General features: G+C 35.7%; 1 protein-coding gene across 1 annotated transcript in view; it reads left to right on the top strand.

Moving 5' to 3' along the window:
• The window catches only part of EIF4E (eukaryotic translation initiation factor 4E), a 51554-nt gene extending 25465 nt beyond the window's left edge, over window positions 1-26089 (top strand). The window contains exons 2-7 of the mRNA XM_036762998.1: window positions 9123-9229; window positions 12562-12657; window positions 20907-20970; window positions 21416-21529; window positions 22357-22496; window positions 24770-26089. Coding sequence (XP_036618893.1) covers window positions 9123-9229; window positions 12562-12657; window positions 20907-20970; window positions 21416-21529; window positions 22357-22496; window positions 24770-24884 — 636 coding nt within the window. The 3' untranslated portion in view covers window positions 24885-26089. The remainder of the gene's footprint in view (window positions 1-9122; window positions 9230-12561; window positions 12658-20906; window positions 20971-21415; window positions 21530-22356; window positions 22497-24769) is intronic.
• The last annotated feature ends 1483 nt before the right edge of the window (window positions 26090-27572 follow it).

Here is a 27572-nt window from a genome sequence, read left to right as displayed (position 1 = left end):
CTTTATTGAATTTTCTCCCTTGACCCTGTCCCCTTTCGAAAGTGTTTGTTTTTGACTACCTCCACCCCCATCAGCCCTCCCCTCCGTCATCCCCCCCATTTTTTTTTTCTTCTTCCCTCTTCTTTCCTGTGGGGTAAGATTCCCAATTGGGTATGTATGGTATTCCTTCCTTAGGCCAAATATGATGAAAGCAGTGTTCACTCATTCCCCCCTCACCTGCCCTCTCCCCTCCTCCCACAGAACTGCTTCCTTTTGCCACCTTTATGCGAGATAATCCAACCAATTCTATCTCTCCTTATCTCCCTTTCTCAGTATGTTCCTCTCTCACCCCTTAATTTGATTTTATTTCTTTTAGATATCTTCCCTTCATCTTCAACTCACCCTGTGTCCTCTCTCTCTCTCTCTCTCTCTCTCTCTCTCTCTCTCTCATATATATATGTGCTCACACACATACACACAGATATATACATATATATACATTCACCCATATATATACAGAAACATATATGTATATATATGCCTATTCCCTTCAGCTACCCTAATACTGAGGTCTCATGAATCATACACATCGTCTTTCCATGCAGGAATGTAAACAAAACAGTTCAACTTTAGTAAGTCCCTTACAATTTCTCTTTCTTGTTCTTTTTCTTGATTACCTTTTCATGCTTCTCTTGATTCTTGTCTTTGAAAGTCAAATTTTCTATTCAGCTCTGGTCTTTTCACTGAGAAAGCTTGAAAGTCCTCTATTTTATTGAAAATCCATATTTTGCCTTGGAGCATGATACTCAGTTTTGCTGGGTAGGTGATTCTAGGTTTTAATCCTAGCTCCATTGACCTCCGGAATGTTGCATTCCAAGCCCTTCAGTCTCTTAATGTAGAGGCTGCCAGATCTTGGGTTATTCTGATTGGGTTTCCACAATACTCAAATTGTTTCTTTCTGGCTGCTTGCAGTATTTTCTCCTTGATCTGGGAGCTCTGGAATTTGGCGACAATATTCCTGGGAGATTTCTTTTTGGGATCTATTTGAGGAGGTGATCGATGGATTCTTTCAATTTCTATTTTGCCCTGTGGCTCTAGAATATCAGGGCAGTTCTCCTTGATAATTTCTTGAAAGATGGTATCTAGGCTCTTTTTTTGATCATGGCTTTCAGGTAGTTCAATAATTTTTAAATTATCTCTCCTGGATCTATTTTCCAGGTCAGTGGTTTTTCCAATGAAATATTTCCCATTGTCTTCCATTTTTTCATTCCTTTGGTTCTGTTTTATAATATCCTGATTTCTCATAAAGTCACTAGCTTCCACTTGCTCCAATCTAATTTTTAAAGTAGTATTTTCTTCAGTGGTCTTTTGGACCTCCTTTTCCATTTGGCTAATTCTGCCTTTCAAGGCGTTCTTTTCCTCATTGGCTTTTTGGAGCTCTTTTGCCATTTGAGTTAGTCTGTTTTTTAAGGTGTTGTTTTCTTCAGTGTATTTTTCAGTATTTTTTTGGGTCTCCTTTAGCAAGTCATTGACTTGTTTTTCATGGTTTTCTCGCATCCTTCTCATTTTTCTTCCCAATTTTTCCTCTACTTCCCTAACTTGCTTTTCCAACTCCTTTTCGAGTTCTTCTATGGCCTGGGACCAGTTCATGTTTTTCTTGGAGGCTTTTGTTGTAGGCTCTATGACTTTGTTGTCTTCTTTAGGCTGTATGTTTTGGTCTTCTTTGTCACCAAAGAAAGAATCCAAAGTCTGTGACTGAATCTGGGCGCGTTTTCGCTGCCTGGCCATATTCCCAACCAACTAACTTGACCCTTGAGTTTTTCAGTGGGGTATGACTGCTTGTAGACTAACGAGTTCTATGTTCCACGTTTGGGGGGGAGGTGCCAGCTCTGTCAGACCCGCACTACTCCTTCCCCAAGAACTCCCAGCCCGGGCTGGGCTTAGATCTTCAGCTGGCTGTTGCACTCCTGCTCTGATCAGCCACTTAATTCCTCCCACCAGGTGGGCCTGGGGCCAGAAGCAGCAGCAACTGTAGCTGCCCCTGGGGCTGGAAGCGGAACCGCGAACTCCTTCCACTCCCACAGCTTTTCCCACTAACCTTCTCCGCAGTCTTTGGTGTTTGTGGGTCGAGGGGTCTGGTAACTGCCGCAGCTCACATATTCAGGGCGCTAGGGGCCCCATCCGCCCGACTCTAAGTTTGGTTGTTCCACGCTGCTCAGGCTGGGCTCTGCTCCACTCCGTTCCCAGCTCCCAGCTCCGTGTGGAATAGACCTCACCCAGTGACCATCCAGGCTGTCCTGGGCTGGAGCCCTGCTTCCCTCTGCTGTTCTGTGGGTTCTGCCGTTCTAGAATTGGTTCAGAGCCATTTTTTATAGGTTTTTGGAGGGACTCCTTACAGAGCTCCCTCTAGTCCCTGCTTACCAGCCGCCATCTTGGCTCCGCGCCCGCGCCCCCCCCCCCCCACAATTCGGTATGAACATTTTTATAACCACATAAATCCTCAGCATTCCTGTGCGTTACTAACAAAGCCCAACAGCAAGAGATAGAAAGAGAAATTCCATTCAAAGTTACTGTAGACACTGTAAAATATTTGGGAGTCTATCTGCCAACACAAACCCAGGGCCTATATGAACATAACTATGAAACACTTATCACGTGAATAAAGTCAGATCTAAATAAATGGAAAAATATCAGTTGCTCATGGTTAGGCCGAGCTAATATAATAAAAATGACAATTGTACCTAAATTAATCTATCCAGTGCCATACCAATTGAACTACCCAAAAATTATTTTACTGAGCTGGACAAAGTAATAACAAAATTCATCTGGAAAAACAAGAGGTCTAGAATATCTAGGGTATTAACGAAAAGAAATGCTAGAGAAGGTGGCCTAGCCATACCAGATATTAAACTGTACTATAGAGCAGCAGTCATCAAAACTACCTGGTACTGGCTAAGAAACAGAGGTGTGGATCAGTGGAATAGGATAGGAACACAAGATGGAGAAGGCAACAACTATAGCAATCTACTCTTTGATAAACCCAAAGAGGCCAGCTTCTGGGCTAATAATTCACTATTTCACAAAAACACTGATATTTAAATGGGAGTCTGGAAGCCCTAGTTCAAGTCTTGCCTCTGACATATACTGGCTGAGCAATGCTAGGCAAGTCATTTAATCTCTCAGTGCCCCAGGCAATTTGAAGACTTCTTTGCAGAACAAGTACTAATCTACTTTTGCTTTGATAGGAATTTCTTACCACGGTTCTCATTGCCAGTGAAGTTACAGGTCTAGTGGTTATCTGTCTGTCCATACGTGTATATGCATGTATATATATATGTGTGTGTGCATGTTTAGATATATTTTTCATTTGTTAAAACTTAAATATTAGAGACATTGTGGTATAGGAGAACGGGGAGAGGAATTTGGAGTCTTAGGACTAGGGCTGAAATTGTCCCTCTGCCATTTGCTGTGTTCACTTTGGGCAAGATCTGGGCTTCCATTCACTTATTGATAAAATGAAGGAGTTAGAATTGATACCTCTAAGACCCTTTCTGGCTTTAAATCTTTGAGAACTATAGGGGGAAAGATTAGTCTGTTTTTAAAAATTTTCATATAAAATATTTTAAAAGATTGAGTATTTTTAAAAATGATTCATTATTAATCACCAGGCATAGAAATCAAGATACAAAGTGGACAGCACAATAAAATCAGAATTGTTGTGGGGGTTCTGGCTAATTTATTTTTTTGCTTAATTATAACAAGCAAATTTTTTAAAAATACCCCTAAACTTTGTTAAAAGACTTTGTTACAAACTTTTTGCCATATGTAAAGTCAACAAGCATTTATTAAGAACTTACTATATGCCAGAGGTACAAAGATAGTCAAAAACATAATCCTTGCTCTCAAAGTACTCATTCTAACAGGGGAGGCAACATACCAACAACTATGTAAAAACCAGAGTATGCAGGAAAAATTGGAGACTATCAACAGAGGATAGGAAGGAGAAAGGAATAGGAAAGGTTTTCTTTTAGGAAGAAAATAGGATTTTAGCTGGAACTTGAAGGAAGCCAGGCAAGTCAGGAGACCAAGATGAAGAGGGAGAGCATTCCATACATGAAGGACAGTCAATGAAAATGTAGAGTTGGGACATGGAAAAATTGCAGGGAGACCAGTGCCATTGTATTGTGGATTATGTGAGGGATGAGTAAGATACAAGAAGGCTGAAAGGTAGAAGGTAGCCAGCTTATGAAGGGCTTTTAAAGTCAAATAGGATTTTATATTTGATCTTGGAAGTGATAGGAGGAGAGCCACAGGAGTTTATTGACTATAGGTCTTGGCATGTTCTGACCTGTACTTCAGGAAGGTCAGTTTGACAACTGTGGGGTAGGAGTGGAGTATTGACTGGAATGGGGAGAAGCTTGAGGAAGGAAGACCAACCAGCAGGCTGTTGCATTTTTCTCGTCATGAGCTGGTGACGTCCTGGCCTATACCAGACAGGGTGGTGACACTATTAGAGGACTTGAACTGTCTTTGAGGCATCCAGTTTGAGAGATGTATTTGGAGATGGGAAACTGGAAAGAAGTTAAATCTAATAAATCTGAGAATTATTTGCATAGAGATAATTGAATCCATGGGAGCTGTTGTTCTGTACTTTGAAGATGCCTCTGAGCTATCTGTATACTCTTTATTTTATTATGAGAGGCAGCATGGTAAAGGTAGCCAGCCTTAAAGCTAGGAGAACCTGGGTTCAAATCTTTCATTACGCGTAACTGGCTTTGTGATCTTTGATGAACAAGCCTTTTTTGTCTAGCCTTGATTACAGCCCATAAGTTTTCATTGGTTAAAATCAAGCATGTTCCTAGGCCATTAAAGCACGTTTAACTTCTCTAACCTTTTGTGACATGTGGTATAATGCATGGGTTGCAGTATTTACCTCCGTTTGGGAATTTCTGTGATTCCAGAATTCTGTTTTTCAAGTATATCTCTGTAGTGGTTTATCATTTCCTCAGTGAGAAAAGCTTTCTAGTGAAAAATCTCCAAATCATGTTTTATGTTAGATATCTCACAGTGTAAATATGCCAAGATCTTACTGTTTTACCTGGATTTCTTCTGCCAGCAGTTTGCGTAGAACCTTAAATGAAGAATTGAAATTTCATCAGTAAAAATTATCCTCCTCCACTCTTCCAGTACGGCAGTCTTTGTATCGTCTTACCCTTGACAAATGGCTTAATGTGTCAATTAACAGCTGTATGGCTGTCTGTGACTAGGTCTCCCTGCCTCACCCAGGCTGTAAGTGTAGCAACCACTCCCTGGCTGAGTTGATTGGCCCAGAAGCTTTGTTGCCCCTTCTTAGAAAGCCTACTGGCTTCCTGCTCCTGGGGCCTCACCTTGGTGTTAATAAATGCAGGTCCCCAGTCAACGTTAGCTCTGTTGTATGTAGCTCCCAGAGATCCACTGGCCTCAGCCTCTGTGTAGAAAGATATTGCTAGCTTGCACTATTGCACTTGGCCTTGAAGCTTATTTTTGACTGTTTAGAGCCACATCGAAACTCAAGTCTTCTGTCTGCAGGTACTCTGCTGTGTCCACTGTGTAAGCTAGCTGAATAGGCTGTGAACTATATAGGCAGTCCTAAGCAAGTTTCACCATACAATGATTGAAACTTATAAAGACAATGGAAAATTTAGGTTTCCTAAAGTTTTTTAGCGTTTACAAAGGTTGACTTTAAAGAGTAATAAAAAATATCAGGTTTGAACATTTTACTCATTTTTTTAATATATTTTTAAAATGGAGACCGGAATGGTATTGGGCAGAGGCAAAAACAAGTAAATAAGAGGTGTAATTGGAAAGAGTTTTGAACTTCGTAAGAAAAACCTAGGTTCAAATTCCAGTCCTCCTTTTTCTAAGCTATGTGACACCAAGTGTAGATAATTACTTTATCAGTGTGTGTCCTCAGTTAAATTAGGGTAATTCCTTTACTACTCACAAGGTGGTTGTTGAGGAACTAGGGAAATAATCTATGTAAAGTGTCACATGTGTAGATGGGTGATGTTTCCAGGTGTTATTATGTTGCTGTATCTGTGGTATTTGTTAACGTTCCATTTATTAATCATTTATGTTAATGTCAATGCAATTACAAGTTATATAGGAATCACCGAATTTGAGAGTTGTTGGGGACTTCAGTAGTTATTTAGTTCATATGTGAAAGAAGTCCCTGCTTTCATCTCTTTTCAAGGGATCATTCAGCCTCTGTTGAAGACTTCAAAGAGATGACTGGAATCCACCACCACCCCTCTCAGGGCACATGTATAATACAAAAAAGTAATTTTATTTTTTTGCCAAAATGGTTATTTTATATTAATTTTAGCTAAGTAGAGCTTTTGAATCCTCCATATACAGCTTGAATTTAAAAAAAAAACCCAAAACTTTTGGTCCATTTCATACCTTCTTTGAAGGATAATCACATCCATTTCTAACCCCCGAAGGTACACAAAGACCAGCTGGCTATCACCTATATCCTGCTTTTTGTCACTTTGTTCCATTCGTAATATTTAGATCAGCAGAAAGTCGGGAAAAGACTCGTAATAGTAAGCTATGGAATAACAGTTTGATACCTAGTCTCAGACCTGATGTTTTAAATGTCTTTACATTTTGGCTCAGCTAATATATGTTTAGTTATGAGTGTCAAAATTATTAATAACTAATACTTGATTTTTTAAAAATCTTATTGCCTAAGTCTTCTTTCCCTGATCTTTCTTTAAGGAAAGTAAAGTGAAACTTGAATGGATGTTTTTACTGACATTTGGAAGTAAGCTCTGGTATCTTAAAACATTATATGTTACTATCAGTATTAGCCTTTGGAAATTTAATATGTGGTTTTTCATTTATTGATATTTTATGGCCATTCCATCACAAAATCTGATGTCTCCTGTGTGGAAGTAATTCTGGGTCTTTGAAAGCTATGCCAGCTGAACACATACCCTGGCAGGTCCTAGATTGTAAGAATTGACACAGTTCTTAGAAATCTCCACATTGATGTCTTGTAATTGATATTTACTTGTTAAATATATGATGTTTATACAGTGACTAGGTTGATACAGTATTGAAGGTCCTAAAACATTGACTTTTGACTACATTCATTATATAAATGAAAAAATATAAAAGTTACAGATGAATGGAACTCTTTAAGAGTTATGCAAATAGAGTGGCAAAGTTGGTTTCATTGTACACCCAGAGGCTATAAGAAACTGCTTCTCTTTTTGAGACTTAGTCTTCTCTGTTTTAAGTGCTCTTGGTGAGCATAAACAAATAGCAAGATGTTAACCTTGAAGGTAACTGTGCACTAAAACATCTTTTTTAGGGTGAAGAAGTTCAGAAACTTGGTGAATCTAAGCAAGATCTATCAAATTAAGTCTTCATGGCTTCAATGGTGGACACAGAAGAAAATGATTTTGTGAAATAGCGTTAGCTATAAAGAAACGAGAGGCCCAGGGGTCAGTAGTTAATTCAACAGCATAAGACTTCAATGATAATTCTTTCTAAGAACTTGCAAGTGCTGGATGGACAAACCGTTGAATAACATGGAAAAGGACATCGAATGTGTCTTAAGGCAGGAAAGACTAGTTACTGACAAGAAAGCAGTTTCAGATAAGGCTTTTGTGTGAAGTTAAGTAATTTCTAGTTAGAATAAAGGCAAATCAATTTTGGAAAAAAATTAAGGATGAAAAGAATACACAAGTCCATATTCAACTTCATTGCCTAAATGGGCTTGTTCTCTTGGAAATTCTGGAAAAAAAGAAACTGCCAAAGTAAAATTACCTTGGCATAGCATCCCTTTAAGATTGAGCTGCCCCAGGGGTCAGCTGCTGCCATCCCTTTTCCTTCTGGCTAGCTGTCTTCCCAATTTGAGTTCTATGACCAAATGAAAAGCTACTTGCAGCAATGTAACTAATGCCCATGTAGTCTAACTCATTTACTTTTCTCTGTTAAATACTCCTATGCTGAATGCCTGTGAGGTCTGTCTTAGAAGGAATGTTGGGAGAAGAGGGGGGAAATTTGCATGTGTGATATAGGCTTTAGAGTTAGTAGGTTTCTTCATAGTATAGCATCTTTATTAGGAAATAAGCTCAAATCTAAGAGGTTCAGGAGGAAGTGGCCAAAGTCACTGGGAACGGATTTTAATCATTGATGGTGTCAGTAGTAGGAGGAAACTATATCTTACTTACGTAGTCCTTGCCATAATAACATCAACTATTTCCTTGCTTTGCTTTGGTGAATATAATGACAAAATTTGCCAGATTTCTAAATGATTTTGGCTTTCTTAGTACAGAGGTTTTTTATTTTGTATAACTATATGTTAAAATAATAGATTTTTCAAATAATTGTCTGTTGAATTTAGACTAGAGTAACATTACACTTGTAAAAAATTTAAATCCTTGTATTCTAGTGATGAAGGGCTATACTTGAACCATCCACTTGTTAAAGTAAGATGTGAGCTACTTCAAAGAATTGGAAATTGAGGGGATGCTCTGAACTGGGGAAAGGCTGAGTGAGTTGTTGATGTGATTTGTGATGAAATATTATTGTGCTATATAGAAATGATGAGGGAGAAAAAACCTGGGATGACTTATATGAACTGATGCAAACAAAGTGAAGTGAGCAGAACCAGGAGAACATTGTATACAGTAGCAATGATATTGTAACAGTCAGTGATCAACTGTGAAAGACCTAGCTACTCTGATCAGTACAATGATCCAAGATGGTTCCAAAGGACTCATGACGAAAAATGCTATCTACCTCCAGAGAGAACTGATGAACTCTGAATGCAGATTGAATCATATTGTTTTTCATGCCTTTTTTGGACAGAGAGGGGCAGCATTGCTAATATAGAAATGTTTTGCGTGACTTCATGAATAATGAAGTATTGCTTGCCTTTTTAATAGGTGGGGGAGAGACGGAGAGAGAGAGGGAGGATTAGGAACTCAAAAAAATGTTAAAAATATTTTTTGATAAAAGAATCATCTGAGACATTTAATCTCTATTCCTTTGCTTGTAAAGTAGAATTGATATTTGAAGATTAAGTTAAATGAAACTTACTTATTGTAGACCTGATTTTAACCGTATAATATTTGGTTATTTTCCTGTAGGAAACCACCACCACTCCTAACCCCCCACCTGCAGAAGAAGAAAAAACTGAAACCAATCAGGAGGTTGCCAACCCTGAACACTACGTTAAACATCCACTACAGAACAGGTAAGTCTTTTGAGCATATCCCCGAAGGTTTGATTTGTTTTGTACAAAGTTCCAGACCTGTGATTTCATCAATGTGGGAAAGACTCGCTGTGGCCATACCCTCCATTTATCTGTAATGTGTAGTCTTAGAGAGTTACCTAGAGCATTTCAGAAGAAAGACTTGAACCTACTTCTTCCTGCCTTCAAAACTAGCTCTACCAAGGTGATTTTGCACAGCCCTCCCTCACTTAAAGCCTTTCTGATGTCATGGTCTTCTTTGAGAACAAAGGACAAACAACAGTATCATACTTGTATGCCTCTTAGAAGTTTGTAACCACTAAAAAGATATTACACAATCCTTTAGTCCTTAATCTTTTGTGCATGTGTCGTTCTTGTCTTGTCATCTCTCTTTTACTCCATAAATAATTCATATACATTAATAGGATCATACAGTTGTCTATTAGTTACTTGAACTTTAAAGATTTTAGGTTAATGGCTTTGACTACAATATAGGACATAATGCATGACCCACATATAGCTTGAATACAGTGGAGCACACACTTAAATGGCTAACTTTAAATAGGGCATTATATTTTTGAGCTGAACTATGTACCTGCTAGGTACTAGAAATATAAATTTTTTAAAATTAATTTTTATTCCTGTTTTTTTATACAGAAATCTCATAAAAAAACACAGGAAAAGATAAAAATAAATACATTTTTAAAATGACATTCTATGCAGTTTTTCATACCTGCAAACCTAGGCAAGTAGAGGAATGGAAAGGACATATCTTCATATATGTCATCTTTGGGGCCATGCTTGTTTGTCATAATTTCATAGCATTTAGTTTTATTTGTTTTGTGCGTTTTCTTTAGTCCATGTGTATGTATGGTTTTCGACCCTTCTTACTTCACTTTACACAAGAATTCATCAGATATCATGATTTGCTTAAATTTCCCAGTGACCTTCTACTTTGTTTACAATTCTGTGCTGTCCCAAAATGTGCTGCTGTGCATATTTTGGTGTTTATGGAGCCTTTTTGTTAGTGACCTCTTTGGGATATATGTCTACTAATGTAACCTCTGGATCAAAGGACCTTTAATAATTCCAAATTGCTTTCTAGAATGGTTTTTACAAGTTAACAGCTCTCTAACAACAATGTGTTAGTGGTGTGTCTTTCCACATACTTCCAATGTTGATTTGACTCTTCCCATTTTTTTTAACTTAGTTTGTTGGGAATACAAATATTTTTTAAAATGCACTGATTTTGCCTTTAAAGAGCATACATTTCAGTGGGTGGTGGTATTCAATTAAAAATGCAATGAAGACAAAATAACAGTATACAGCTGATGGCCAAAGAAAGGTAGTAATCAAGGGAAACCAGTATGCTTTAAACACCTGCTGTGTGCCAGGAACTGTTCTAAATATTTTACAAGTATTATCTCCTTTGATCCAGAAGCGAACTGGTTATTTGGGAAGACTAGAGAGAGAGTGTAGTATAGTAAAATAAATCAGCAAGAATTTATTATTATCTAAGAGAGAGAGACAGAGACAGAGTGTGTATGTGTGTGTGTGTGCGTGTGTGTATGTGTATACATTTGAGTCATTGATAATTTGCTGAAGGTAGTACAGAGGGGGAATACTATGAGTGTTGTTACTCTTGCATCCTTATGGACTGTGGGCCTCAAAGTAATGTCTACTTTGTATCAGTTCCTTAATATGAGATGCCTGATTCAAGGTTCCAGATCAAGCAGTCTTTGCTGATCCTTAATTATAATGTATTTTCAAAAGAATAGAGACATTTTTATGTATAGTAATGCACCACTCTCCCACCCCCCAATAAGAATGAGCAGTTTGTTTACATTTGTGGATCAGGTAACTGACTTAATAAGTTGTATATTATACTATGTTGCACCTCAGTATATGGTGCAATTCTTTGAAGTAGGTCATATTATCCCCAGTTTATAGGTGAGGAAACAGGTCAGAGAGGTGAAGAGAATTGGCTATTCACTTATAATAGTATCAGGAATGACATTTGAATCCAGGCCTCCTGAGTCTAAGGTGTTTGTTGTACTTTGACATACTCAAGAATGATGACATCGAGTTAATGACGTCTGCCAGAGTAGTTTCTATATCATTAATGAGAAGCTCCCAATACTTAAAGACTTAAAGCACTTTTAAAGTAAATTAATATGAGGCTAATGCTTTTGTGGACTAGATTTGTGGTTTCCATTAGTATTGATGCAGATCTGCAAATTCTGTGTTATAGTCTGGCAAAGTTCTTTGTGTTATAGAGTAGTTAAAGTTACTTGCCTCGTGGCTAGTAGTATATGTGTAAAGAGATAGGGCTTAAACCCAGGCCTCTTCCTTAATCTAAGGCTGGGCCTCTATCAGCTATAAAATGCTGCCTCTTTTACTAGTGTTTGTAGCTACACCTATACAACTTCCATATACTGAATCCCATTTTCCCATAAGCTTTTTTTTCCTCTTGTAATAAAGTTTAGTTATAAAATTTTTAATAATCAAATATAAAGTAGTAGTAATCCTTCTAAAAAATTTACTGGCAATCCCAGCTCTAGCTTGTCCCAAGCCATTGATAAGAGCACCCAACAAAGACTAGTCTTGACTGAAAAGAATTGCCCTGGGGTAGTTCATTACAGATGACCATGTGAAGCAACACGAGGAAACCTTTAAGTCCATTGAAAAGGGCTTCTGAATGACTGGAAGAAGAGAAAACTTTTTGTGAGTTGTTATTTCTTGTTATGCTTACAATTAAGGTTCTTGGTTCATCGCACTTCATTTGTCAGCTTTTCCTTACAGTTCTTTATGATGGATAGTAGATTAGAAATCACAAATGGAAAGAGAGCTAACACCAATTCTATGATGTCATGAAACTCAGTATTGAGGAAACTAATTGTGAAATGTCAGCTAGAAAAGAACAGTTGAAGGAAAATATGGCTCTTTGTACATGTGAGAATATGATGAAAATAGAGTTTGGAATGATCCCTTTAAAAGTTTTGATACTTGAGTTAAGAATCTGGAAAATTCATTAATCCAGAGCCCTTCATTTCTTTCCAAATTAGACCAGCCAAATTAATTAGAAATTTGTATATGTAATTTGAAACAGAAACATTGTGTGTGTGTGTGTGTGTGTGAAATTTGAGAAGTTACAGATATCTCTAGGATAGACTAGAACTCTTAATTTTTAATCTCCAGTGCAAAAGTCAACATCTCGTTTTCTTTAAGTTCCCGTATAAAGTTCCTCTATTAGATTCTCCTTTTGGCATAAATATGTCTTCCTTACTATATTCACCTCTAATTTCAGAGTTAAGTTTTTTTGTTTTTTTTTTTAGATGGGCGCTCTGGTTTTTTAAAAATGATAAGAGCAAAACTTGGCAAGCAAACCTTCGTCTGATCTCTAAGTTTGATACTGTTGAGGACTTCTGGGCGTAAGTAATCTTTTTCATTTTGGTATTTTAAAATTTTAGATGATTAGTTTGCTTTAATGATGATGATACATTGGTTGTATTTTTATGTAGTTTGGGGTCATTAGCCATTAGTTAAATCAGTCTTGTAAATTCATTCAGTAGTCTGAATTATTTGAATATTAAAACTTTTTCCTATTTACCTAAGGATTACACATGGAAGTCCTGGGAATCTTCCCTTCTTGCAACCTTTCAGTCCCTGGCAAGAGTATTATACCCTTTTCCCTCCTGTCCCTGAAAATAATTAAAACCTGTCACTATATTGTCTCATGACTACAAGTTCTAGGAAGGGGAGGAGAAGAGCAAAGAGGAGGATACCTAGTGGTTTGAATCATTCTTGTAATCCTTCTCATGTGTTGCTGTCCTTGATCTGGAATCCTTTATATAGTCTTGGTTTTTGGCTCAGTCAAAAATAGTGGCTGAGCTTGTTAGAGAAGCTAAATTAGTGGCCATGATTTTTTTTTTCTTTTGTACTTGTTGGGTAGCTTCTGGGAAAGCTGATGATAGATTTCTTGATTCTTTTCACTATAAGCCAAATAACTTGGGCAAAATAAAACTGGAATAGGACTTTAGTTTACCACAGAGTGTAAGCTGATGAATACATCAAGAGTACTTACCACCTTGGAATTGTGGAAAGAATCTGTATGGACATAATTCAGTGCCTACTCAGATCCAAAATCTCATCTACCCCGTCTGTGACAATTGCCCACCTACACTCCAGGCAATTCAGTCTTGAGGTTAAACTAAAATCTGATTCCAAGTTACACAAATTGCCTTCCGACCCCAGGCAAAACAAGCCACATCTGTCTTCTACACAGTAACGCTTCAAATATTTGAAGACAGCTCTTTTTCCTCCCAAGTCTTCTCATCTTTAGGCACAACACTCTCAGTTCCATCAACCTCTCGTGGGACATTTTGGCTCCTCTCTGCAGGATCCTGGTCATCCCTCACTCAAGAACAGTTTCCAACTTGTCAGTAACCCTTCTATTCTTTGAGTGCTACTAAAATCAAACTAGCTCTTTTAAATGCCATATTACCCTGCCGACTCATAGAGCTTATAGTCTATTAAAATCCCTAGATATTTTCTCTTTTTTTCTCAATAATCTCATGGGGGTGGGGGAATGAGGCACAGCTATTTACATCTAAATAAGTTAATATAAATATTTTTAAACATAAATATTTACTAAATGTTTATTATGAAATTAATTAAACATAAATTTCATAACAGTTTTCTCAGTCATGTTTTTAAGACAGTCAGGATTGCTCTTTCATTGCTCTTTCCTTTTTTTTAATGGTCATACTTAATTTTATATATTGTTCATCTGGTTCTGATTTTCCATTTTTGGTAGTATTTCATAGATGGCCCAATACTTTGCATTTGAAAATATTAATTTTATCATAATATATTTCTTCTGTTTTTGAGTTATAAATAATATGCTTATGAATTTTGTAGCAACTTTTATTTTTGATTTTGTTAAAACTCAGTCTCAACAATAGTTTAAGCAATATAATTATTAGATTAATCATGATTTTTATGCCTTTTTCTTTGTGTAACAAAGTTTATTTCCAAAAAGATTGTTTTGTTTTTCAGTTGTACTCTTAATGAATGAATGTATAAGACTATAACCCTGCCAGCATTGTATTTCATTGCTTTTTAGTTATTTTTGTTAATTTGATGTGTAAGATGGAATCTCAAAAGTTTTAATTGGCTTCTGATTATTGTTGAGGTTCAGTATGTTTTCAAATGACTATTAATAATTTGTTTTGTCTTTGGTGATTGACTATTTCATTTAAATCATTTGAGTACCTAAAGAATTAATTTATTTAAAGAATTTAAAGAAATTTACCTTCGTATATTTTTAACAATTCTTTTTGTGTTAGATGCCAAGTTTCTAATCTGACATTTACCATAAATTTTTTCCCATTTGTTATTTTTCTTTCCATTGGATTGGTTTTTTAAACAGATTTATTTTGAGACTTTCCTTATTAATTTCCTCTATTTGTTCAATAGAGCAAAGTATTTTCTTTTCTTCATGTAGTTTGTTGTTTTTGTTTCAATGTGAGAGATGTAGGTTTAGAACACTGACCTGGAATCAGGAAGACCTGAGTTTAAATCTGACCTCAGATATTTATTAGCTTTGTGACTCTGGGAAAGTCATTTAGCTTCCATTTTCCTCAGTTTCCTCAAATGTAAAATGAAGTTAACAGCATTTGCCCCCTACGTTGTTGGGAGGATCAAATGAGATGAAATTGATAAAGTACTTGGCACAGTGCCTTGCACCTAATAAGTGCTACATAAATGCTTATTCCTTTTACTTCCCCCTTTAAATCAGTTTCCCACCAAATTGCTTAGAAACATTCAGGTTTGTTTGTTAAATAATAATCCCTTTATCCTGTTATGTTTTCTTTTGGTTTGTCAAGGACACTTTTTCTACATATTTGGTGGATATATAGTATTTCTATTTTATTCAGTTAGGTGTGTTTTCACATACTGCTTTCTAATTATTATCTTGCTATTGTAGTGTGCAGTTACTGCTTTTATCCAAATACTGGATTTCACTTTTTAAGCATGTTAAGTTTCATCTTGTCAGTCATCCTATCATTTTAGCCTGTCAGGATCTTTTTTTGGCTCTCATTGACTCATTTGAAATGCTACCTTTTGGTCACAACTTGTCATTTGCAGATTTGATTTGATGAGCATGCTGTCATCCAAGTCATTGCTCAAAATTTTGAGCAAGAAAATCCCTGTGTTACTTCCACCATTTTGGGAGGTCAAAACTTTGTGTTTGTGTCTCATCACTTACATACACTTAACCCAGCTAACCATTTTACTGTCTGGTATACTTCTCTTCTCTTTTCCCTCTTCTTCTCTCTCTGTTAGCCATCTATTTGTGTTCTGTCTTTCACAGCCTGAAACTCTCTTTCTAGTTAAGTAGAGGAAACAAGTGTAAAAAAAGTATTTGAATAGCTCCCTGCTATTTTCTCCATTGCCTGTTACTATCGTACCATGTCCAAATAAACTCAGTGTCCTTTTTGATCTTCCTATTCCTTTCTCCTCATTGTGGCATAATGGAAAAAGTACAGGAGCCAGAAGACCTGGTGCCAGGCCCTGCTCTGCCACCTGCTACCTGTTTGACCAGGCAAAATACTTAACCTTTTTGAGTTTCAGCTTTTTTATCTTTAATGTGAGAATACTTTCCCTAAATACTTCACTGAATTGCTGTGAGGAAAAGCTTTATAAACTAGAAAGCACCATAAATAGGAGCCCTTAAACTTATTTTCATATTTTAACCTGTTCAGTACAAGTATAAATTTTTTCTGACGTTGTAACCAGTGTTCCTCAGATCCATATCTACATAGAAAGCAACTTTGCATTTTCAATATATGAAACAATTTTGAAAATGAACCGTTTATCAAAATTTTTCTCTCTAAGCTGAATCTTATGTCAAATCTTTTTTATTTCTCAACAATCCACTCCATTGATCCTCCTTTGTACCATAAGCATTTTTGAATGCTTCCTATGTGCCAGATACTGTGCTAAGTGCTGAAGATAAAGAAAAAGACAGTCCTTGCTGTCAGGATGCTCACGGTCTAATGAGGAGACATCATGCAGACAACTACATATGAACAAGATTGAATAGGGACATGACATAGTTAGACTTGGGTGAGTAGAGGATGTCCTAGAGTCAAGGAGACTTGAGGTAGGGAGGTCATGCAGTAGGCTGGTAGAGTAGTCCAGGCATGAGATTGAGGACTTATGCCACAGCATCAGAGCAGAGCAGAGGGCATATAGCAGAGGTGTTAAGCAGAACTCACAGGATTTGATAGCTGATTGGATAAGGGGACAAGACTCAGGGTTTCAGTTGGGGTGACTAGAAGAACAGTGGTACTCTCAACAATAATAAAGAAGTTAGGAAAAGAGAAAAGTTTGGGATGGGGAAGATAATGAGTTCAGTTTTGGACATGTTGAGAGTTTAAGATATCTATGGCACTTCTACTTGGACATGTCTAATAGATGTTTGGAGATGAGAGGCTGGAGGTTAGGGCAGGAGTTAGCACTGGAGGAAGTAGATTTGAAAATCACCTTAACAGAGATGATAATTGAATCCATGGAAGCTGATGTGATCTAAAATAGTACAGAGGGAGAAGAGAGACTGGGATAGAGCCATAAAGAGGGAATGTGCTAAAATTGACAGCAATGAGTTCATGTGAATCTTGCAAAAAGCACATCAACCTTTGCATCACAAATGATGGAAATCATATTGAAGATGCTATTTGTTAATATTCCAATTAAATAAAATGTCGAAAATTTCATTCATTTCGTTTTTTGAAATTCATGGGTGTGACCTGGATGAAGATCCTACAAAGGAGACTGAGAAGAAGCAGTTGTACAGGTAGAAGGAGCGCCAAGGTAGAGCAGTATCAAGAAAACAAGGAAGAAAAGGGTGATCAGCATTGAAAAAAGACCATTAGATTTGGTAGTTAAAGATCTTTGATAATTTTGGAGGGAGCAGTTTTAGTTGAATGATGATGTCAGAAGCTAGACTGCAGAGAAAATGAGAGGAAAAATAAAACAAATTTTAAAAAAAGGAAGTGAGAGAAAAGGAGTAAATGGACTTCTGGAGGAATTTAGCCACTGTGCTTATGGTGCAGTCCTCCTCCTTGATGTTCATTTTCCTCCATTTATTGACCCTTACTTTACTTTATGGATTTTTTTGTTTTTTTTAATTTTTGTTTTTTGTTTGCTACCACACAGTCACAAAAATGCTACTACAAATATTTTGAGATACACACACACACACACACACACACACACACACACACACACACACACACGTGTGTATATGAACTTTTCTTTTGGTTTGTGACTTCTTTAGAAATACCTAGGAATGAAATTGCTGAGTGGAAGTCAAAATTCAGTGCATTTTTTCGTAATTCCAATTTTTTTTTCCAGAGCTTTGGGATCCAAACCACAGTTTATTAAGCATGCTTGTCTTCCCTTGGCCCCTCCAATATTGACTATTTCTGTGCTTTATCGTCTTTACCATTTTGATGGATGTCCAGGGATTTGTTTTAATTTGTACTAGATTTGAAGCATTTTTTTTAATATCGCTGTTGATAGTTTATCTTTCTTCTTTTGGGAACTTTATACCCTTTGATCGATCACTTATTTGTTAACCACATAGTTTTCTTCCTCTGCTTTCCATTAATTTACTCTCAGCTGCTTTCTGGAGAGGCCAGCAGGTGTGGCCGTAGGGCCTTACGTTGTTGGGACCAAACACTTGGCTGTCTAAGGTTGTGGTGGATTTTCCAGGGTTCTTTTAAGTTAAGAAGGTTCATACTCATGAAAAACACATAAGGCAGGTAGAAGAAAGGATAACGTATTTTGTCCCTTTAAGATACTTGACGTACACCAGTGTAGCAAGTAATATAGTTTCTTACTTAGAAAGGTGTAGTGTTAATTCTGACACAGTACTCCCGTAACACTTTAATTTATTACTCAGTTCATGTGGCAGAAGAAAAGGGATAGAGTGTAGCAGTATTTATACCTATCACAGTTACAAGGTCCCTTTCACTTCCAGAAAACAGTCTCACCCAGAAGTGTTTAGTGACATATGAACCATAAATTGCCAAAACTCTTGTCTTAGACTTGTATAAATTGTCTAGAGAAACAAATAGAGCAATGTTTGTGTTCTTTCTTTCCTTGAGGCATTTTCCTCTAAGTTAAATTTTTGGAGGGAAGCCACCTGAAACTTACTCTTTAGTGCTGGCTCATCCTGACATGGAAGTAACCTTGATTCATCTCGGCAGAGGGCAAGCTCTAGCAGATTCCATTGAGGTGGAAAATATGGGTCTGGTGACAGACCATTTCTGTCCCTCACTCATGGACCAGCCTATCTAGAGTAGAGAGATGCATTTTCAGCTTTACCAAAGAATGATTTAAGGCTGTAGCAACCATCAGATCAGTTTGTGTTGGTGGAAGGAGTACCTGCACTAATAAAATTTTGGGTTAAGTATTTGAAAGCTTTATGTAGAGTTTCCACATTAAGATCAAGTTATGAACCTAGTATTATATTCATCATTTCTGCATAGCTTGTATTTTTAATCTGTGTGAAATATGTGCTCCCCAAAACTGTCATATAGGGAGTCCATAATTCACTGACAGGATCATATAGCTGAAAGGGGGACATCAGGAGATCAACTAGTCCAGCCCCCTTTTTCCAGTGAAGTGAGTACCTGCATCACCCTGGATGGCTACTCTCTATTCTGGTTTTGAATATCCTTGGGAATTGAGTACTATTTCAGTGTTCTTAATTGCCTTATGTTCAAGATAATGTTCCTTATGTCCATCAAAATATCTCATTTTATGTCCTATTTCTTGTGCTTTCTCTAACATAGAGTATTACTAAATTACTTCTCAGCATCCTTTTCTAAAGTTAATTGATATCTCAGCAGTGTGACATAACAGCCAAAAAAGAATGCAGACTTAGGCTACGTGAAGAGGGGAATGGTATCCAGAATACCGCAGATTACATATATAGTTTCATTATATCCCATTGGTCAGACCATGTAGCGATGATCATTTTCACTTCTATGTGACACATTTTGGGGATGTACATTGACAGAGCCTGGAGAGCATCTAGAAGAGGTTGAGAAGGATGGTGAGGAACCTAGAGATTACGCCACATAAAGGATCAGTTCAAGGATCTGAACATATTTGGCCTGTGAAGTAGAAAAGATTTGGTCAGGAATTGATAGCCACTTAAAGTATTTGAAAGACTACCATATGGAAGGAGATTATGGACAGATTTGTCCAGGCATCGGAGAAAAGCTAGAAACAATTTGTGAGTGTTGCAGAAACAACTTTAGAAAGAAACCTCCTTGTTTAGTATTTTATTTTTTTCCCCAATCAGTTGTGAAAACAATGTTTAGCATTCATTTTTAAAACTTTGAGTTCCCAATTCTCTCCCTTCCTCTCCCCCACTTCCCACCCCGCCATTGAAAAGGCAGTTTGATATAGGTGATACACGTGTAGTCATGCAAAACATATTTCTGTATTAGTCATGTTGTGAAAGAAAATGTAGGGAAAAACCTCAAGAAAAATAAAAGAAAGTTAAAAAGTATGTTTCAATCCATATTCAGACACCATTAGTTCTTTTTCTGGGGATGGGTGGCATTTTCATCATAAGCCCTTCAGAATTGCCTTGGATCATGGTGTTACTGAGAGTAGCTAAGTCATTCACAGCTGATCAGCTTAGAATATTGCTGTTACTTTGTACACAATACATGTCACTTTGCACCAGTCTTTCCAGGTTTTTCTGAGAGTATCCTGCTCATCATTTCTTACAGCACAACAATATTCCATCACAAACTGCATCTGTTCAGCCATTCCCCAGTTGATGGGCATCCTCTCAATTTCCAGTTCTTTGCCAACAGGAAAATAAAAAGCTGCTATAAAGACTTTTGTCTTTGTACATTTAGGTCCTTTTCCTATTTGTTTTTTATCTCTTTGGGTACAGACCTAGTAGTGATATTGCTAGGTGAAAGAGTATGCATGGTTTCATAGCCCTTTGGGCATAGTTTCAAATTGTTGTACAGAATGCGTTAATGTCTCATTTTTCAAAGAGGAAACTTCTTAACTATTAGGACTGTTCAGAGGTGTAATGAGATGCTTTGGGAGGTGTGAAGGGGTGCTCAGCAAAGAGGTGATTTTCAGTGCAAAATCTGGGTGACCACTTGTTAGGGCTATTGTAGCAGGAATTCCTAGCCAGACATCTGCGAATTAGATAGGCTCTGACATCATACACTTAAAAACAGGAATTAAGTCACTGTATGACTCTCTTCTGCTCCAGGCTAAATAGTTCATTTTACTTAAATCTTTAAGCCTTCATAGTCATATAAACTCATATACCCCACTGCTCTTCTATATTAAATAAATCAAGTTAGATTAGATGTTGTGATAAACTGATTTGGTATTAAAGAAGCATTAGATAAATTTTACAGGGGAACAGTTCATGCTATCAGAAGAAAATTCTTGAACTTCATTCATGAATGAAAATCTGTTAATAAACCCATTTAAGTTGATAAGTATGAATTTTTAAACATCTGATTTTGTGATCTGTGTTTTCATCATAGTCTTTAAAGGTGATACTTAAAGCTCTTAACTCTGCCTTATTTTCTTTTGTTCATAACTGTCATTTTCTTTTACATAGTTTATACAACCATATCCAGCTGTCTAGTAATTTAATGCCTGGCTGTGACTACTCACTTTTTAAGGTATGACTTATTGATTGATGACTTTAAAATTAAGTGGACATGAATCATTTATTTAAGCTAAGAAATCTTGTCGTAATAATACTTAGAAACATGACCTAACAATATGCAAATGTTGTTATACACATAGGTATGTATATATACATATATATAAACATATATATATGTATATATACCTACATATGTACATATACATATGTAGGTAATATGTAGGTATATATATATGCATTGCCAAGTAGTTTTTATAAGTATAGTTTAGAAATGAGGAACTAATATCTTTATCCTAAACGTAGTATGTGCTATAGTTTCAAGGGACTGTATTAATGGATGGGAGACAAAGGGTGTTTTTGTTTGCAAAACTACATGACAGGGAGTTGTTATTTTTGGTTTGAACTCTAGTAATTATTTTTTGAAATAGCATTTGATAATCTGGCCTTTAATTTTACAGGATGGAATCGAGCCTATGTGGGAAGATGAAAAAAACAAACGAGGAGGACGATGGCTAATTACATTAAACAAACAGCAGAGACGAAGTGACCTTGATCGCTTTTGGCTAGAGACAGTAAGATTTTTAAATTACAAGTAATTTTTTAAGAGGCAGTTTTAGAGTACTAGTGATACTCATTGCTTTGGAAACAATATTTTCATTAAATTGTGTCTTTCCTTTGTTTGAAAACATAATAGGAAACATCCATTTGGGAAAATGTGAATAATTGCTAATATACTAGTATATTGGCTAATATAATCAGTGTTGCTAATACATTTTAGGGAGCATGTTCTATTAGTGAATCACCTTAAGTGAGAGTAGTACTTTGCCTTTAACAAAGATAACTTATCCTTTTTTAAATTTTTTTAAAGAGATGTAGTTAGGGATCATGATAGATTAATTTGCATATTTAGAGATTTTGGTCTTAGCTCGTGGCTTTTCACTTCATAGTCTAATTACTTCTTTATTACATAGTTGAGATAGCTGAGAGTCTATCAGTTGAAAGCAGTTTAAACCTGAGTTTTAAAAACTTTTTACTTTTTCCAACATCACTGGAATGGAATATTCTTATGTTAATTTGTAACCTAGTAAAACATTTGAGATAAATGTTAACTATCACCTGCTACATAAATATAAATATGTTATTGACTGTTTTCCTTAAAGAATCAGAAAAACTAGCAGTTTCAACAGGTTTTCATGTGAGTTGAATTTCACCTGTTTCTTACTCCTTTGAAGAATTGTACTCAATGACTAAATAAAGGACTAATTTAAAAACAGTGGAGTATTGGAGTATCAAGTGAGCTGTGCTCTTCACAGGGCATATACTTGGTAAATACCGGCTTAAAGTTTGAAGACCTATTGATCTTTGTGTAATTCATAATGTACTTTTTTTTCTTCGTTAGCTGCTGTGCCTTATTGGGGAGTCATTTGATGACTACAGTGATGATGTGTGTGGAGCTGTTGTTAATGTTAGAGCTAAAGGTGATAAGATAGCAATATGGACTACTGAGTGTGAAAACAGAGATGCTGTTACACATATAGGGTAAGCTGCATTTCAGAATATTTATTTAATATTACTAGGGTATTAAAGGATGAGGAAGCAAATTTTTATTTATGCCTTGAGAATTAACTTAGGTATGTGTACTTGGAGTACATCAGTGCTTTCCAATGGCTTTCACAAACACTTTTCATTTTCGTTCTTACAGATTTTAAGAATTTGCATTCTTGTTTTACTAGCACATTGCCCTGTTCTCACAGTTGACTGTTTTGGCTTTCACAGATAGTGTTTCCATGTCCAGTAATAAAACATTTATGTTTCACTTTGCTTTAATATTCCGCCGTTGTATGGAGTGCTGTTATAACAAAATTTTGTTCACCAATGCTTTCCACACTTATTTTAGTATCAATTATAATACTTTTGAAGTCAGTGACCCTTGATATTCTGAAAAGTCGTATGATAGATTGCCAAAACATGATTCTGGGGTATTTAGGGGTGAATGAGAGGGGAAACTAAGGAGGTAGTCAAGGAGACCAACATGCACAGATTTCATGCTAGATTTTCCTTCAGAATGTTTATTACATTGAGTTTTGATTGTTGCTATAGACTGGTGATAACTATCTATTTGGGCATTGTGTGTTATAGACACATTTAAAGTATTATTACTATTTATTAAATATTGAATATTAATATTATATTACTAAATATATTGCTATTACTTTAAAAATTCAACAAGAACTTTTATTTAGGCTAGCCCTTGTACATTTGCAGCAAGTAATAAGTAAATGAGACGCAGTATGGCATGCTGCATATTGGCCTTGAAGTAAGATGGAGCTGGGTGTGAGTCATGCTTCTGACTCTACTAGCTGTGACCATGTTCAAGTAACAGTTTCTCAGTGCCTCATGCACCTCTCTTAGATTTTAAGTTATAAACGAATTGCCATTCTGTGTTGGTGAAGGTACCTCCCATACAAGTCATTCCATACATTGAAAGAATCACAGATCCACATTCCTCCTCTAATAAATGTGTTTGTTGCATATGTATTGAATATGTCTTAGTTTTATTTGATTGATTGAGGTGTCTGTGTGTGTGTGTGTGTGTGTGTGTGTGTGTGTGTAAAATGCTTCTTAAAAATTAATAGATAAAAATTTTGGTAGTATCATTTCTTAAGTATTTTCTGTTTATACATATTCTTTATACTTATTTTAAATTGGCCTCATGGATTCCAGAAATTTTCAGATTTTATAAGCAAAATTTTATCAGCCTGTAAAACTAGCCTAAAGGTTGTATAAGGGTCTCTCATCCCACTCAGCCTAGTAAATGATGTTAAGTCTCCCACAAATAATTAAGTCCCATCACAATTGAATGAATGCCAGTAGTTGTGGTGGTAGTGGTGGTTGGGGTGTTTTGTTTTGTTTTGTTTTTTAAGCCTCCTGATGCCTCAGCATTTGGTTTTTTTAGAACTGAATAATTGTGGGCCTCTACCCCCCTCCCCCATTCTTGATCCTTCAAATTACGTAGAAATTTAGCTGATTATATATAAACTTCTTAGTTTTCCAAGCAAAGATTTTATTCCTTGTCATTCGTTGTTTGATGGCATTCCTTTTTATTCATATGTTAATAAATTTAGCATAACCCAAGACATGCATTTTTCTGTAGCCAAAGAATCTTAAATATGAGAGGTATGGTATGGTATGGTGGAGCAATATTCCAAACAGTCACACTTTAGACACACCTTCTGTCAAGGGAAGATGGGTGTCATACCATGTGGCAGTGAAAAAGGCCTTTGTTTCAACAAAGTGTTTTACAAAGTTTATTAATCTGGTTCTTCAGGAGGTACTTCATCAGGGAACAATATTTTAAGGATTTTTGTATTTTGAACCATATATAAACCACTTGATGGCTCATATGTATTTTTTCTTTGTGCTATGTTTTGTCCTTACATTTTTCCTTGATAGATCAGTTTCATACAAACATATTCTTCTTGTTTAGAAATTAGATGCCTTGTTTTCCTCTTCTGTGAAAGAGGGATAATAATACTTTGACCACCAGCTTTACAAGATTAATATGAGGAAAGCACTATGTAAATCTTCTGGTGCATTGTTATTTTGCTTGCTTTTGTTCTTACCTATTGATAAAATTGAGCAGATTGATGTGTAACAGAAATAATAAGCATGAGAACTTAAAGTGTTAAACATGTATCAATAAATGAAAAAAGAAAATGCATGCATTTGTTTGTTTTATTCTCTGTTTCTAGTATTTTCTTGCCCGGAAGAATAATGATACTTAAAGTATTTTTCTTTTTTCCCCTTTTCAGGAAGGTATACAAGGAAAGGTTAGGACTTCCTCCAAAGATAGTGATTGGTTATCAGTCCCATGCAGACACAGCTACTAAGAGCGGCTCCACCACTAAAAATAGGTTTGTTGTTTAAGAAGACACCTTCTGAGTATTCTTTCATAGGAGACTGCGTCAAGCAATCGAGATTTGGGAGCTGAACCAAAGCCTCTTCAAAAGCAGAGTGGACTGCATTTAAATTTGATTTCCATCTAAATGTTGCTAAGATATATGAGAAGTCTCATTCGCCTTTGTCTTGTACTTCTGTGTTCAAATTTTTTTCTATTTTGACTAGAGTAACTATTATCCCAATCAAAGAATTTACAGTACACATCATCCCCAGAATCCATCAATGTGTTCCTGGCCCACTCTGTAATAGCTTTTAGTAGAAGCATTACTATTACAAAAACATTTATCTATCCACAATATTCAGAAAAGAACTTGCATTTCTTTACCTTACAGAGAATTACTTCTGTTGTACATTGCATTGTATGCAGTAACATATTTTACTGGTTTGGAAGAGTATGATGCATACTATTTTCTAGCAATTTTCTTTGTTTCTTTTTTACAGCATTATTTTTTTGCTGTAATCTATGCTGATGGCTGCTAGATTTAATTTATTTGTTTCCCTACTTGATAACATTAGTGATTCTGATTTCATTTGGTTTTTTTGTTTTGTTTTGTTTTGGTTTTTGTTTGTTTTATTTTATTTTTTTTTTGCTCATGTAACATTGGTGAAGGATCTGGGTATATGACATAAAGGTGGAATAAACATTAATTTTGTGCATTCTTTGGTAATTTTTTTTTTTGGTTTTTTGTAACATTAGAGCTTTGCTACAAATTTATGCATTTCAGTCAAATCAGTGATCTATGTTTGTGTGATTTCCTAAACATAATTGTGGATTTTAAAAAATGTAACATCATAATTACATTCCTAACTAGATATAGTATGTCTGTTTTTGTATCTTATGCTGTATTTTAACACTTTGTATTACTTAGGTTATATTTTGCTTTGGTTAAAAAATGGCTCAAATAGAAAAGCGGTCCCATTCATATTAAGACAGTGTACAAAACTGTAAATAAAATGTGTACAGTGAATTGTCTTTTAGACAACTAGATTTGTCCTTTTATTTCTCCCATCTTTACAGCCAGTATTTGTATTTTTTTGTTATAAGGCAGTTTCTACTGTGTCTTTTATTGTAGTGTCTTCCAAGAGAAAAGCGTAAGTTTGGAGCTCTAGTTTGATTATTATGTTTATTAAAATTTTTAATAAATCAAATAGGTAGTACCATATATATGGAATTAAATCGATGTGGCTTATCTTTTTTTTTAACCAAGGTAATTTTCATAATTAACTCAGTATATTTTGATGCTGCTTGTTTAGCACTTCATTTGTATGAATACTTTTACTCAGTGTATCATTGTCAGATTTGAGGCAATAGCTATTATGAAATGGCTAGTTGCTGAACAGTGATAACATAGGAATATAGCGAAAAGGGAGAAATACTCTAAGAATCTGTTTATTTTTCAGTCCATTAATTTTATTATAAATAAGTATATGGATTTTGGTTTTTTGAAAGATGACACTGGGTATCATAAAGTCCTTATATACTTTGAAAACTTAAAAAAATCTGTAAAAGTAAATATTATTGCATTATACTGTTTAAGACAATGTAATGCAATTATTTCTGAGCCTATAAAATTGAATGACTGCCAGAAATGAAAATATAAACATTATAGAATTAAATGAAAAAATTATATTCCTTTAAATATAATTTATAGCCTAAATTGTTAAAAATCATAAAATTACATATAGACTTTATAAAGTTCCTTCTTGTACACTTGAAGCTAATATGGAATTAATAGAGTGGTAACATTTTAAATTTTTAAAAATGTTTCAAGATTTTAAAGAATACTTTGGATTAGGGATCTCAAATCCTTAAAAATTAAGACTTCTTTGTTAAGAGAAACAAAGAATTAAATAATTCTGGCATAAATATGAGTACTACATAATTTAGCCAGATATGCAATTTGAGACCATGGTTCTAAAGTATGCTAGAAAAATTATGCCAGTGCCTCAAACTTATCTTCTGTTCTAGACTTACTTGGTTCAATGGAAAGACCTGCATCTCAAGGCAGTTGGCCTCTTGTATTGGCAAATCATTTAACCTCTGGGCTTCAGTTTCTTCATCCATAAACTAAAGGAGTTGGATTTGATGACCTCTAGGTTCCTTCCAGTTCTAGATCCCTGTATAATTTAGTTGAATATTTGTTACCATTGAAGCTTATTATAGACTTTTGCCATAATGGTCAATGTCTAGCTTATTATGGACTATGACCCTCATAGGGTCATAGGTGATCTTCTTAGCTTATTCTTCCATGCTTTAATATGATATATTGGAAATACTGAATAAGTTGTTTAAAAGGTGAGGTGGAATGTATCTATACTAGCCATTTTGCTATATTGTGGGAATACTGAAATCCTGATGTCACAAAATACTTAGTAATGATTTGCTCAGCCATTACTTGAAGTAATCATTCTTTTTAGGGGGAATTGAGAAGCAACATTTGTAGTGACAGCTATTGACACAGTATTGCAAGCCTTTAAAGTTAGGAAAAAAAGTTGTTATATAACTGTACCTATTGCTAGTGAGGTTTAACCTAGGTTCCTACCCACTTAAGTGGATAGAAATCTATTTCCGTCTACTAGCAACTGGTTGAATAGTTTAATAGCTGGTTAGATAAGCACTTTCACAAGAAGTACAGATTGATTAGTTAAGTTTTT

The sequence above is a fragment of the Trichosurus vulpecula genome, chromosome 6 (assembly GCF_011100635.1).
Source record: "Trichosurus vulpecula isolate mTriVul1 chromosome 6, mTriVul1.pri, whole genome shotgun sequence".
NCBI lineage: Eukaryota > Metazoa > Chordata > Mammalia > Diprotodontia > Phalangeridae > Trichosurus > Trichosurus vulpecula.
This window is presented reverse-complemented; position numbering and strand designations above follow the sequence as displayed.